Source organism: Mesoplodon densirostris, chromosome 2, assembly GCF_025265405.1.
Source record: "Mesoplodon densirostris isolate mMesDen1 chromosome 2, mMesDen1 primary haplotype, whole genome shotgun sequence".
Classification (NCBI taxonomy): domain Eukaryota; kingdom Metazoa; phylum Chordata; class Mammalia; order Artiodactyla; family Ziphiidae; genus Mesoplodon; species Mesoplodon densirostris.
Window position 1 is genome coordinate 98,298,801 of NC_082662.1, and position 15,166 is coordinate 98,313,966.

Consider the following 15,166-nt stretch of genomic DNA (forward strand, 5'->3'; position numbering starts at 1 on the left):
GAGACTTCGGTGAAAAACGCCGAACAGGTCTTCTGCAAAAGACTTCAGTTAAAGAAAGAATTCCTAAAAGGTGGGCCAGAAATGTCCTTCCTCCTGGCATCTAACCAAGGGATTTCTCAAAGCGATGAGAGAATGGGAATGTCAAGAGACAGAAGAGCCCAGGTGTCGTGCTTGGAAAGTTGCCGGCTAAGGCAAACTCTCCTTGCTTAAACGAGTCTCGGGGCTTCGCATAGCGCCGGTTGTAAAGGCACAGGTGGATTTGGCTGGGTGGAAGTAAGATCTCCAGAAGAGGCTGTTACAGTAGGTGACACGTACCGGGGTCACTCTTCCAGGCTATAAGCTCTGGAGAAGAGACGGCACCTCAATCATTTTTCTATCGCTTCACACATAGGAGGTGCTTAATAAGTATATATAGAACGCCACGTCTGCAAAATTAGAGGTGCTCATAAGTAGCCGATGGCTAGGAAATAATGAATTTGGTGGCGATGGCTTGGAGGTTGTTTCCACCGCGTTCTTTACACGAGCCCTGTGCGCGCCTGTTGGGACGGTTGCAGACCCTGGGCACTCGCATTCCCACGCCGCGCGCGCCAGTGGCAGCGGCTGCCATGGCGACCGGCAGGTGAGCGGCAGAGGAGCGAGTGGTCCCTTCCCCACCCGCGCGGAGGGAACGAGGAGGCGGTTGCCAAGGCGACACCGTGGGTAGGAGGAGGAGAAGAGGAAGGAGGGAGGAGGAAGGATGGGCGGCCTAGGCGTAGCCGCAGGGAGGTGACTGGAGCGAGCCCAGCCCCTTGCATCCTCCCCCCTGTGAATCTCCCTCCCCTTTTTTTCCTCCTTCTTCCAGCAGTAGCTGCCGCCGCAGCACCTGAACCGCTGCTGCCGCTCGCTCAGAACAACACTATGGCTGAGCCTGGGCACAGCCTCCATCCCTCTGCCAGGCGCAGGGGAAGAACTGAGTCGCGCACACTCCGGCTTCTGCGGCTGCTGCTCTGGGTTGGGACCACCTTCCAGGTGACTCAGGGAGCGGGACCGGAGCTTCACGCCTGCAAAGAGGTACTCTCCTCCCGACCCGACCCCACTTAGGTCAGAAAAATCTTGGGTCCCGGCGGGGATCTTGGGACCCACGCACAGACAGTTTCAGAGGCCACGGAGTTTAGGTTTCTTTGGGGATGGGGGGTGGGGAGGAAGAGGAGTAGACTGGCGTCATAGAGAAGCCAGCCCACTGGAGGACTCACGAAACAGATCAGCCTCACAGCTTGGGCTGCTGAGCTCAGGGGAAAGGTCCCAGCTCCAAGGACCTCAGGAGGGACCTAAGTCCCTGGACTTGGGAATGAAGGAAGGAGAATACATGGGTTGTTTCCCAGCTGGGATGAAATTACCTTAAAAGTGGTTGAAAACAAAAGATTATGTACAGAGGGGCAAAATAGAAAGTGGGAAAAGGGAGAATGGGGTAAGAAAGGAGTTTGGAAGGCCAAAGGAAAATAATAGATCAAAGTGGGAATCCTTGTGATTTTATCATGGCTTCAAGAAAGTATGAAAATGGGAGATCTGCAAGGGGGACTGAAGGATCCCATCACCTCTCTTCCCTTGGTATTAAACATCCAGTTACCTTGTGGGCTGCTAAATGTGGATCCTGTTTATAGTTTGCCTCCCCCAGTGTGCTTTCTTTAGTGTACCTGACAGTGCATGACCCACCTTTGGCCAGACTTTGAGTTCTGTAGTGTCTCACTTTCAGCCAATCTCTACTTTCCTTTTCTGGACTTTTGCTGACATATGTCGTAAGTCTTTTTCAAGGTGTTTCTAAAACGTTGCCAACATAATTCAGAGAATAAGTAGTGAATGTCTTCCAACCAAAAATGCCTTTGAACATTCTTTTGGAGGGATACAAAAAAAGGAGTAACAAAGCTCAGTAGTTTCTATGGTATTGAAATAACAATCATGGGTTGTGTTCTGAGTAACTTTTTCAAAACCATATGGCAGAGGCAGCAGCAACATATTTACAAGAACTTCATGGCGGAAGGCAAATAAAAGTTGTTATCTACGTGAAATGTGAAAGACTTTGTAATACATTAAGAGTCTAGCCCTGTACAATTGATCTGAAATGTCATACTTGGCTAAAGTTTTGAGAGGTTGAAATATTATTTATAAGTTGTCATTGTTAACTACTGATTAGCAACCATAACCCCGTCCCATATGGAAATGTATTATTATGATGGTATTCTAACCATTAGACCATCTATAACAAAACAGATCATGAAGAAGTGAGGGGGGTGGGAAGAGAGAAGAGAATTTTTGTGTGAATAAAGATACTTCACTTCATTCATGAATATGAACAAGTGACCCCAGTCAGTGGAAATTTTTATAACTTGTATCAGTCCCAGCAGTGTCCTGCCCTGGGCCATCCACATTTTCACCCAGCCACTTTATGACCTGTTTTAAAGATGGCTGGGAACAGGATGATTTTGTCAGTGAGTGTTGCTTACTGGCCTTGGTGGCCTGTGGTCTAACCAACCAAGTGAGCTCCATCAAGCAAACTCACTTGCCTAAGAATCCAACATGGGAGTCCCCTGTGTGGAAGGTAGCAGTCTTACAGTTCAACTACCACTTCTTGTTGAGATCTTTGTCCACTATGGAAAATATGAGACGTTTAAGAAATAAAACACTTTGTACCATCTTGCTTGGGAGGAAGGGAAGAATATTGATACTTGAGAGCTCTAACTTGTGTAGAAATTTTGCCTTTAGTCCTTTTTAAATGATTGGCATTTGCCTAAGCAAAAGGCCTTGCCACAGAGCATAAGCTGAGGGCAGTGGAAAGCTGTGGAACTCAACATACCAGGGTTCCAGTCCCTGCCTGTTACTTACCACCCAGTTTTTGGATCTGTAGAATTGGTATTTCAATAACACCTACCTCAAAAAAGATTGCTTTGAGGACTGAAAGAGAAAATACAAATAAAACACAAATTAGAGTTACCTAACTCTCTTTCCTATTCAGCTTCTTCACCTTTAGATCCATACCCCATGCCAGAGTGAAAGTGGCTTAAGAGTCATCTATGTTGGCCACGGGCGTCAGCAAGTCCTGTTTACACTCTTCTTGAGCAAACAGTGGCTAGTGAACACCCTCGACTCCAAAACAATAAGGGAGAGAATAAACCCATTATTATAGTATTCTTTGTTTTGCAGTATGAATTGACCCAATAAGTTTTAGGGGCTTCCAATCCTAAATGGTGAAAAAAACAATTCAGGGTAGACTAACCCTTCCCTGTTCTTACTCTTCATGTGAATTTCTTGTGAGTCTTTGCTGGGTATTAATGGCAGGGAGTCTTATCGGCCAAGGCTGACCCTAATGACAACAATGCTGTTCCTGCCTTGTTTCTGAAATCTGAGGCATCCGTCTGGATTGAATCAGGGAACAAAGAGGTTTAGGGTAAAGCCTAAACTGAGGAGGCAGAGAGCTGGGAGTTCTAGCTAGATTGCTAAACTTGTGCTGGGGCTTGGCGTTCCTTTCACAGTTTTACAATAATCAGGGTCACCAGTGGAACTAAACATCCTGTGTGGTGTTTGTCTTCATGAATCATTTCTTTAGTCCTGTGCTAGCCCACGCTAAGTGCCGACTGAGAGCCAAAGGAGCATTTTCTATAGCACAATGAATCTAAATCAAATGAGAGAGGAAGAGAAAACTGCCTTTCCCAGATCGGTATTACCCTGAGGCTTCAGTGCTAATTGCCCCCAAAGGGACATCCCAATCTATGTTGAAAAGCCCAGAGGGCTTAGGGATCTGGCAGACATGGATTAGAATAAAATTTGGTGAATGAATGATGACTCTGCCACTTAGTAAGGATGCTACTTTGAGCAAGTTAATTAACTTCTGACAGCTTCAGATTCCTGATCTGTAAAATGGGGTGGTAACACCTATCTCACAAGGCTATTGTGAGGATTAAATTAAATTGGATAACACATGTAAAATGCCTAGTATGTATCCTTGACATGTCAGAGGGGCTTCAGAAATATTGGTAGGCAGAAAAGATAAGTCCACAAATAATGACGTACAAATGATGACATAATGTTAACATGTGGTAAGCAATTCGGGAATGGCAATATAGAGGCTGATAGGAAAAGAAGAAAACATATTTGAACAGTTGACACTTGACCTGCTTCTGGAATAATCAGCAGAATTTCAACTGGCAGAGATGGAGGGAGTATGATTTCTAGAGAGAGAGAGGAGACCAAGGAAAAGATCCTGAGAATTGCAAGTAGACCACGTGGCTGAAATGTGGAGTAGGTGTGGGGTACCATAGAAATCAAGATTGGAAAGTGGGAAACTAAGTGGAGAATCTCTGAAGGATTCTTAACAGAGGTAGTGGATTAGCACGAATATAAAGTAAATAAGGTTGAGATAGGCCAAAAGGTGAGAGCAGAGAGATGGGGGCAAGAAGACCAGTTCAAAAGATCTTACAGAGGTCAAGGAGGAGGTTAACAAAGGGACTGCACTGGGATGGTGGCAGTGTGATAAATAGAAAGGCGTGGGTATGAAAAACATGCTGAAGGTAGAAGTTAGAGGATTTGGCAACTGATTGAAGGAGTCAGGTGGATCATTGGGAGAATTAGGCAAGATAATGCTTAAAGTGCTTTGCAAAATGCAGAGCATAGAGTAAGTGCTCAGTAAATATGCTCCTTACTGTTTTATGATCTGCTTTTAGAAAACGTAATGGAACATCATTCTAAGTCATTAGATGGCCTTGCATAACACCATTTTAATGAGGAACCAGATGAACTACCTATCCTGACTAATCCCTAATGCCACCCCTTTCGCTTTGACCATCCACACTGGACCCATCCCTTCTCACCTTCTTCTTCTTTTTTAAAAAATATTTATTTATTTGGCTGCACTGGATCTTAGTTGTGGCACGTGGGATCTGTTTTTTTTGTTTGTTTGTTTTGTTTTGTTTTAGTTGCAACATGTGGGATCTAGTTCCCTGATCAGGGATTGAACCTGGGCCCCCTACACTGAGAGTGTGGAGTGTTACCCACTGGGCCACCAGGGAAGTCCCCCTTCTCACCTTCTTAATGTAGGTCAGCAAGTCTTCCCTCTCTCTGGAGTCATCCATTTTTCCCATCTACTGAATCATTCCTATCAATCTTCAAACATGCTATTATTTCTATCTTAAAAATAGGAAAAAAACTCCAACTCAACAACTTCTCTTGAGTGTCACTTCCCCCTCCAGCTGCCACCCTATTTTACTGCTCCCCTTTGTAGCAAAATCCTTTGAATTCCTGTAACGTCTATGATCACTGTCTCTACATCCACCCTTTCCCTTCTCTTTTGAATCCACTCCAAGCCGACTTTCATCCCCACAACTCTACCAAAACTGCTCTTGCTCAATCAATGGTGATTTCTCAGTCTCAATTACACTTCATCCACCAGCGATTGGTAGAGCAGTGATCACTCTCACCAACTAGGAACACTTTCTTCTCTTGGTTTTCAGGACACCAACTCTCTAATGGGTGGTTTATTTTTTTATGCCCCTGGTGTCCCTTTCTTTGTCCCCTTGATTGATTTTTTTCCCTTCATGTCCCTGAGTTCTAAATCTGGCAGTTCCTCAGGAACATCTATTATCAATCAATCAATCAATCAATCAATCTATCTATCTATCTATCTATCTACCTACCTACCTACCTACCTATCTATCTACTTATCATCTCTCTTTCTCTCTCTTTCTATCCATCGTCTTCTATTTTCATTCCTTTGGTGAGCTCATGCAGTGCCATGGCTTTAAACACCATGTGGACATCAACAACTCCCAAATTCATACCTCCAACCCATATCTCATCCCTGAACTCCAGACTTGTACACATAGCTGCATACATAACTTCTCTATGTACAAATTTGATTGGAAGCTCAGATTTCCCATGTCCAAAACATTTGATTTCTCCATCTCCATCAACAATGTGCTTCCCAGAATCTTCCTCATCTCAGCTAATGGCAACCCCATCCTTCCACTTGCTCAGGCCCCAAATCCTGACCTCCCTCTCTTACTCGCTATATCCAACTCATCAGAAACTCTTGTTAGCTCTACATTCAAAATGTATCCAGAATTTGATTGCTTCTTACACCTCCACTGCTAAACACCCTTCTCGAAGCCACTATCACCTCTCATCCAGAAGATTGCAAAAACTTCCCAACTGGTTTCTTTGCTTCCACCTTGCCCACATATTGTCTAGTGCTCAGCCAGAGTAAACTTACTGAAAATAAGACCGATGTTGCCCCTCCTCTGCTCAAAACCTTCCAAAGGCTTCCTGTCTCAAAGTAGAAACCAACTCCTTACACTGGCCTACAAGGCTGTATGTACAATCTTCACCTCCTCCTCTGCAGTCACACCAGCCTCCTCACTTTTTCTCAGACCTGTGGGGTAACCTGCCCCCTCAGGGTCTTGGCAATTGCTGTTTTCTCTGCTTGGAAGCCTCTTTCCCAGAATATGCAGCTTATTTCTTAATCCCCTTCAAGTTTTTGTTGAAATGTCTTCCCACTTCCTATCCCATTTTCTGTTTTATTTTCTCCAGAGAACCTACCGTTTTCTAACATGCTCTATATTTTATTTATTTTACTTATTTCTGTCTTTTCCCACTAACACATAAGCTCCACACAGGCAGGGCTTTTTGTGTTGCATTTCATGCTGTGTCTCCAACACCCAAAATAATATCTGGCACATTGTGGGCCCTTAATAAATTAATGTAATAGATAAATAATATTCCACTGATGAAATTTATTTAACCCATCCCCCATCATTGAACATATATGTTAGAAACATATGTTAACATATGTTTCTAATTTTTGACTATTATAAACAACGCTAAGATGAGCCTCTTTTCGTGTGTTCTTTCCAACACATCTGTCATTACTTCCTTGGAATAAATTCCTAGAAATAGAATTGCTGGATGAGAGAGTAAGATCATTCAGTTAACTCCTTAAGTTATATTTCTAGAAATGGGGATTCCTTGATCAAAAGTCACATATACCTTATATTGTTCCATATTATGAGATCCTCTTTTGGAGAAATTGCATCAATTTTGCTTCCCATCAACTTTGCATGTTTTCTCACATCCTTGGCAAACTATCAATCCTGGGCTTCCCTGGTGGTGCAGTGGTTAAGAATCCACCTGCCAATGCAGGGGACACAGGTTCGAGCCCTGGTCCAGGAAGATCCCACATGCCGCGGAGCAACTAAGCCTGTGCGCCACAACTACTGAGCCTGTGCTCTAGAGCCCGCAAGCCACAACTACTGAGCCCATGTGCCACAACTGCTGAAGCCCGCATGCCTAGAGCCCATGCTCCGCAACAAGAGAAGCCACCACAATGAGAAACCCGCGCACCGCAACAAAGACCCAACACAGCCAAAAATAAATTAAAACAAACCAATTCTCAATCCTTTCAAACTTTGATAAATCACTAGACAACACACACACACACACACACACACACACCCCTTCATTCTTGCTTGGCTCATAGTGGAGGGACCCTGTGTGTTTCAAGGAGGATCCCATCTAGAGCTCCTAAGTGACCTCAGAGTGTTTTGGGAGGCTCTTACTGTGACTGAGAAGTAAAATGCTTGCTCATTCTATAGCAAACAATATAAAAGTCCCTACAGATCATTCTTATTCTGAATTCCTTCTCAGCTGCTTCCCTCTCCACCTAAACTGGAGTGAGAACTCTGCCCACCCACGCTATGCCTGGCTTCCCCTCTCCTCTCTTTCACATTTCCCCACCTAGGTGGTCACTGGGAAGGAGTTTTTTTGGCTTGAAAAGCAAAGTACATATTCATAAATAACCACCCCAGCTGACCTATGCATTTGGTTAAGTGCTATGAGAGAAAAGGGAAAGATAGGCTGAGAGATTATGAGAGGAGATCTGACTTAGATCAGGGAGGTTGGAGCAGGACCCTCTGAGGAGTGAGTTTAAGCGACAAGCTGAGGATGTGGAGGAGTTTGGTGGGTGAAAATGTGCGGACGAGCTTGCAGACAGGAAAGAGTCTGGTGTTTTAGGGGATGGCGAAAAGGCCAGTGTGGCTGGACCACATGATTTTATACTCATAAATGAAAAAGTATATCCCCATTTCGAAGTTTCAGAAACTACTAAAGAGAGAGGTGAGATTTTAGTCAAAGTTTCCTGGGGGCATGGGTTTGTTTAAAAATTATCATTTACTTTTACATGCTAAAGTAATATATGCTCATAGCAATAATAATAATTCATATTTATTGAGTGTTCTAAGTGACCAACATGCATTAACTCAGTTCCTACAGTTACTCTATGAGGAAGGTCCTATTAATATCCCACCCCACACCATTACCTCTCCTCTTTCCTGTTTTATTTTTCTCCATAACACTCTTTACTATCTGACATATATTTTACATATGTACATATGTGTGCGTATACATACATATATATGTATATTTTAATTGTCTATCTCTTTTGACAAGATTGTGACGTCTACGAGGGCAGGTATTCTTGTTTTTGGTACTATTCTTTTTTTCTTTTTTTAAAATTTATTTATTTATGTTTGACTGCGTTGGGTCTTTGTTGCTGCTTTAGTTGTGGCGAGCGGGGCCTACTCTTCGTTGCAGTGCTCGGGCTTCTCATTGCTGTGGCTTCTCTTTGTTGCGGAGCATGGGCTCTAGGTGCATGGGCTTCAGTAGTTGTGGCACACGGGCTTAGTTGCTCCGCGACATGTGGGATCTTCCCAGACCAGGGATATTCCTGGACCAGGGATCGAACCCTTGTACCCTGCATTGGCAGACGGATTCTTAACCACTGCGGAGGGCAGGTATTCTTGTATGTTTTATTCATTTCTATATTTCCATTGCCTGCCATATAGTAGATAGATACTCAAAAATTGCCCTGAGTGAATCCCCATTTTTATAGATGATGAAACTAAGGCAAAGAGAGATTAGCCTGCCCAGGGTAACTTCGCTGGTAAAAGAGCAGGAACTCAGGCAGCTGAGCTCTTAACCACCATATTTCCTGCCTGTCCATGTTAACAATCCAAATTGTGCAGAGGGTATAAGCTGAAAAGCACAAATTTTCCCTACCGCCTGCAAATCCCCAAAGGCTAACCTCTGTCAACACTTGCTTAAATATATTCTTCTTGAAATGTTTTTTGCCTATACAAGCACATCCGTGTATTCTTTTGCCCTTCCTGTACAAATCAGATCAAAATATTTGTCCTATTCTGTATTTTATTGTTTTCATCACTTAGCTCTACTGCGATTCATTATATATGTGTACCATGATTTATTGAAACAGAAACTTGATGAATAGGTTGATTCTAGCCACTTATATGGTAACATTGCTGCAGTGAATATCCTCCTACAGGAGTACATACTGATGCATACTTATTTGAGTCTATCTGCAGACAAATTTTTAAAAATGGAAATAGTGGGTCAGAGTCTAAGTGTTTAACATTTTGATTGATGTGTGTCAAGTTGGTAGCATGGATTTTCTTTTCTTTCCTTTTTTAATATTTATTTATTTATTTGGCTATGCCAGGCCTTAGTTATGGCAAGTGAGATCTTCGCTGCGGCACATGGGATCTTTAGTTGCCGCATGCAGTATCTTCTTGTTGCGGCGTGCGGGATCTAGTTCCCTGACCAGGGATCGAACCCGGGCCCGCTGTATTGGGAGGGCAGAGTCTTAACCACTGGACCACCAGGGATGTCCCAAGCAGCATGGATTTTCAAAGAGCATTAGTCTTCTCCATCTGCAGTCAATGGAGGAGGAGGGAGGCTTTGGCTGTGAGGATGGCCGTCAGAGTTTACTCTCACCCGGGAATCAAAAAGATCTGGAGGGCCCTGCCGGAGAGACTGTCAGCCTTACCAAGCTTGCCAGCTGGTCCCAGGCAGGGCAGCCGGGCCTGATGTTAATTCTGCCAAATTTTCTGAAAAGAAGTTGGGCAAACTCATAGCTTTTCCTCAGGCTGTACTGTCCCTCTGGTAAGTGATAAAAATTGGGCCATTTGTCACACTTCTTCTTAAGCTTTCCTTCTATGTCATAGCAGATAAAACACAGAACAGATAATTATAGTTAGCACTTGACAGCTGCTGAAAGAAAATATATTTATCGTACTTCCTAGGCTCTCCACTTTTCAAATTCCTTGAAGTCTGAGAAGCCTAATATGAGGTTATCACCTATTTTTCGTCTTTGATTTGTCATGTACCATGAAAGGCATGTAAAAAAAGACCCATAGGGGCCTCCCTGGTGGCGCAGTGGTTGAGAGTCCGCCTGCCGATGCAGGGGACGCGGGTTCGTGCCCCGATCCCGGAGGATCCCACGTGCCGCGGAGCGGCTGGGCCCGCGAGCCATGGCCGCGGGGCCTGTGTGTCCGGAGCCTGTGCTCCGCAACGGGAGAGGCCACAGCAGTGAGAGGCCCGCGTACAGCAAAAAAAAAAAAAAAAAAAAAAAAAAAAGACCCATAGAACTATGCTGAGTGACAAAATAAATAAATTGAGTTTCATAGGCCCAGAATGTGATTGTCCAAGTCTGATTCTTACTGATGATACAAAATAAAAGGCAAAAAAATATATGGACTTTAATAAGCCTGCATGCTAACTGGAGCATCCGTCTTCTCACCCCATGCCAAACAATAAAGGAAAGCTGTTTCTGAACTAGAAGGGAAACTGAAATTGGCTAACTTTCTGCTTGAAATTGATTACTTCAGTCTCCAACTCGAAACATATGACAATAAAAGGGTGGCTAGTAAGCCACTAAGAGAAAAGATAAAGGGAGCATCAGTTATAGCTGTTCATCTGACTTTTTCTGAGAAACCATGCTTATAAGAATTTTAAGGATGGTTCTGACTCAGAATAGCACTTGAGAAAAGTCAGCATGTCAAGCACTGTGCTACACACAGACTAGATGCTCCATACATTTTGAGTTAATGGATCAACTTATTTTCCTTGTAAAGAAATTTTAAAAGATTAGGGCCAGAGCCTCCATTTGCAAATATTAATTCAGCTGTGTAAATCATCTGTAAAAGAAAAGAAGGAGCTGTGCCCAAATATAAAATAAATAACAGGTTAGCAGGACATGAGAAGAAAACAAAGAACTATGGTGGGGGGGAAAAGTCAGATTTTAAAAAGAACATACAGACTTTTAGTCCTGGACTGTCTAAAAGGCCACCCCCTGATTCTTGTATTCACCAGCTTATTTTTCCCATGTAGAGACAGATCATGTATGATTTCTGAGGAATGTGTGATAGTGGCCAGTGCACTTGATTGTCTTTGATGCAGGAATTGCTTATACATTCTTACGTTAGATGATGAGTAGCTGAAGGGCAGGGTCGTGAATGAGTATGAGCAGATAAAGGTGATACCACTGAGAGGATGCAGATAGATTCTCAGGAGCTTCTCTGCAAGAGGAGACATCCTTTTAATTTTCAGAAAACTGAAAATCTAAGGTTTTTAAAAACCTTAGATTGCTATCATCCCAAATTTATTAACTCTTTTTAAAATTGAATTATAGTTGATTTACAGTATTGTGCTAGTTTCAGGTATAAATCTTAATTTGATACTTGCAGAAACTGAGGACCAAGTAGATCCTCAGAGGATGCAAGGAGATCAACAGGTTGGTGCAATCTATGTCATTTAGATATAAAATTGCGACCTTGTAAAGTGCTGGTGTCAGGGTGGATCTCAGTGATCATTCACACCTAAGGCATCTTCACCAGCTCCCTAACATAGCGGAGCGGGTGCCTATCCTCAGGTGGGTTAGGTTGCCTAACAATTACAAATGTTTAAAAAGGAATACTTTGGGGAGTTCCCTGGCCGTCCAGTGGTTAGGACTCGGCGCTTTCACTGCTATGGCTGGGGTTCAATCCCTGGTCTGGGAACTAAAATCCCGCAAGCCACGCAGCGAGGCCAAAACAAAAACAAAAACAAAAACTTTTTACTCTGGGTAGTGAGAAGCTCACTATTTCTAGAGTTAAGCCATATCATTGGGCCACAACGTATTCTTTTTTAAAATTTGTAATTGTTAAGCAGCATAACTGGTTACCTATTATAAATGTCATTATTTCTGACATTTAGTTCCTCCACCCTATACCCTTTCTGTTTTTTGTCTCCCTTAGGAATATTCACAATGCTGTCCATACTGATACCTGGTTCCAGAAAGCAGGTGTCATCACAGTACTCACAGTCTGAAAACATTAGTGACAGATTTCCTCTAGATTGTGGGCTACTGTTACATTTTCTGCACCAAATACTTATTCTTTTCTCTTTTATTTAATTTTCTTAATCCACTGAAATTTAAAATAATTCATTCATCAAGTTTTATTGAACATAATGGACTGAAAGAGACACAAGAATTATATACAAGAAACTAACACTGATGCACATACAGCCTTTAAAAGGACAAGCAGTCACAAATAGAGATCAAGTGCATGATGCAGTGAGGCCAGATAGGAAGGGGCAGTGGGCAGAGCACATGTTCATAGCCCAGGTGAAGTTTTCCTGGCTGTGGGACTCATTTACCAAATGAGCTAATCATATTTAATTTGAAGGATTGTCGTGAAAATGAGGAATGAGAAAGAAGATGTGAACATTAACTAGTTGTGTTAGTTTGCCAGGGCTGCGGTAACAAAGTATCACATGCTGGGTGTTTTAAAGCGGCAGAAATTTATTCTCTCACAGTTCTGGAGGCTAGAAGTCTGAAATCAGAAAGTCAGCAGAGTGCCGTGCTGTCTCTGACGGCTCTAGGGAAGAATCTTGCCTTGCCTCTTTCCAGCTTCTGGTGGTTGCCAGCAATCCTTGGCGTGCCTTGCCTTTGCAGCTGCATCTCTCCAAACTCTGCCTGCATTGCCACATGGCTTTCTCCCTGTGTGTCTCTCTGTGTCTTCACATGGCTTTCTTATAAAGACACCAGTCGTTGAATTTAGGGCCCACCCTAATCCAATACGACCTCATCTTAGCTGATTACATCTACAAAGACGCTATTTCCAAATAAGATTACACATTCTGAGACAAATTTTGGAGGGACACTCTTCAGCCTGGTACACTGGCACATAGTTAGGACTCCATAGGTGGCAGCAATTATAGTTATCAAGTGCCAAAGTATAAAGAGAAAAATTATTTCAGTGTGGGCTGGAGTGGTTAAAGAGAACTTTGCGGGGCTTCCCTGCTGGCGCAGTGGTTGAGAGTCCGCCTGCCGATGCAGGGGACGCGGGTTTGTGCCCCGGTCCGGGAGGATCCCACATGCCGCGGAGCGGCTGGGCCTGTGGGCCATGGCCGCTGAGCCTGCGCGTCCGGAGCCTGTGCTCCGCAACAGGAGAGGCCACGGCAGTGAGAGGCCCGCGTACCGCAAAAAAAAAAAAAAAAAAAAAAAAAAAGAGAACTTTGCAAAAGAAGTGAGAGAGTCAAGCAGGGCTTTAAAGCAGTGGTAAAATTAGGTAAGAACTGAAGACGTAATAGGGTGTATCAGGTGAAGAGAAGAGCATATCAGTATTTTAACATAAGAGTTATTAACCTTGTAAAATCAGGAATCTCCTTTGGTCCAACAAGAATTAAAAACTATACCTTTTTTTTTTTTTGGAATGGATTGTTATCTATTATCTATTAGGTAATAGCCTTATAATAAATTACCCTAAAATTTAGTGATTTAAAATAACAAATTTTTTTTCTCACAGTTTCTGTGGGTCAGGAATTTAGGAGGAGCTTAGCCGGGTGATTCTGGCTCAGAGTCTCTCATGAGGTTACCGGCAAGATGTCAGCCAGGGGACTTCCCTGGTGGCGCAGTGGTTAAGAATCCGCCTGCCAATGCAGGGGACACGGGTTCGATCCCTGGTCCGGGAAGATCTCACATGCCACGGAGCAATTAAGCCCGTGTGCCACAACTACTGAGCCTGCGCTCTAGAGCCCGCGAACCGTGACTACTGAAGCTCGCGCACCTAGAGCCCGTGCTCCGCAACAAGAGAAGCCACCTCAATGAGAAGCCCGCGCACCACACGAAGAGTAGCCCCCGCCCGCTGCAACTAGAGAAAGACGGCGCGCAGCAACGAAGACCCAACACAGCCAAAAATTAAAAAAAAAAAAAAAAAAAGGATGTCGGCCAGGGTTGCAGTCACCCAAGAGCTTGTTTAGAACTTGAGGATCAGCTTCCAAGAGGCTATTGTCAGGAGTCTATTCCTCGCATATGGGTCCCTCCAGAGGGCTGCTTGAGTGTCCTTATGACAAGGCAGCCAGCTTCCTCCAGAGCGGGGAATCAGAGAGAGCAAAGAAGAAGCCACAACACTATTTATAACTTAATATCAAAAGTCACACACCATCACTTTTGCCATATTCTTTTCATTAGAAGCAAGTCACTGAGTCCAGCCTACACTCAGGGGGAGGAGAATTAAGCTCTATTTTCCTCTTGAAGGGAGAAACATCAGAGAATATGTGGACATATTTTAAAACCACCACATCACAGTGTATCATGAAATCATCCATTCCATTAGCTGTTGGACTAGTTTTCCTGAATATGATGTTCCTAAATCTCCATATTATTATTATTACTTATTAATACAGTAATTATTTTGAGCACTCCAAATGTGTCAGGCACTGTGCTTGCAGCTGCAAATGTGGAATGAATTGGCCCAATGCTTGCCCTCAAGGAGTTTACAGTTTAGTGGGGGAGAGGGATTATGTCCATAGAATGCACTTATATAAGAGGTAAAACTGACTATAAACAAAGGGCTTTGGGTTTGCACTATAAGAGGGAAATTGAAGAAATCAGAGAAGGCTTTGGGGGTATACTGGTGGCATCTGAGGGCCTGTCTCAAAGCTTAGTCCTCACCCCAGTATAGAGTAGATCTTGGGCAGGTCACCAGGGAAAGACATTTGAGGCCAGGAGATGGGATTATGCAGGGCTTGTATGGGGGAATTTCAGGTTGTCCAGGGTGGCTTTAGTGGAGGGGAGAGGAAAGGGTATGGGCAGGTGGACTGAGGCCAGTCTTGGAGGCTCTTATAGAATAGACTGTGTTAAGGAGAAAGATTGAACTTGATTCTGAACACACTGGAGAAGTTTTTTTGAGCAGCGTGGTGATATGCTTAGATACATGCTTTGGAAAACTGAAAAAAACTGAACCAGAGAAGCCAGTGTGTATGTATGTATGAACTCAGTCATTCAATTCATTGCCTTTCAACAAAT

General features: G+C 43.6%; 1 protein-coding gene across 4 annotated transcripts in view; it reads left to right on the forward strand.

The window, feature by feature from the left end:
* Positions 1-897: 897 nt before the first annotated feature.
* The window catches only part of ELAPOR1 (endosome-lysosome associated apoptosis and autophagy regulator 1), a 68,128-nt gene continuing 53,859 nt past the window's right edge, over positions 898-15,166 (forward strand). For 3 of the 4 annotated variants that reach the window (XM_060086065.1, XM_060086083.1, XM_060086072.1), the window contains exon 1: positions 898-1,050. In XM_060086065.1, coding sequence (XP_059942048.1) covers positions 898-1,050 — 153 coding nt within the window. The remainder of the gene's footprint in view (positions 1,051-15,166) is intronic. The other variant, XM_060086087.1, reaches the window with a different exon arrangement.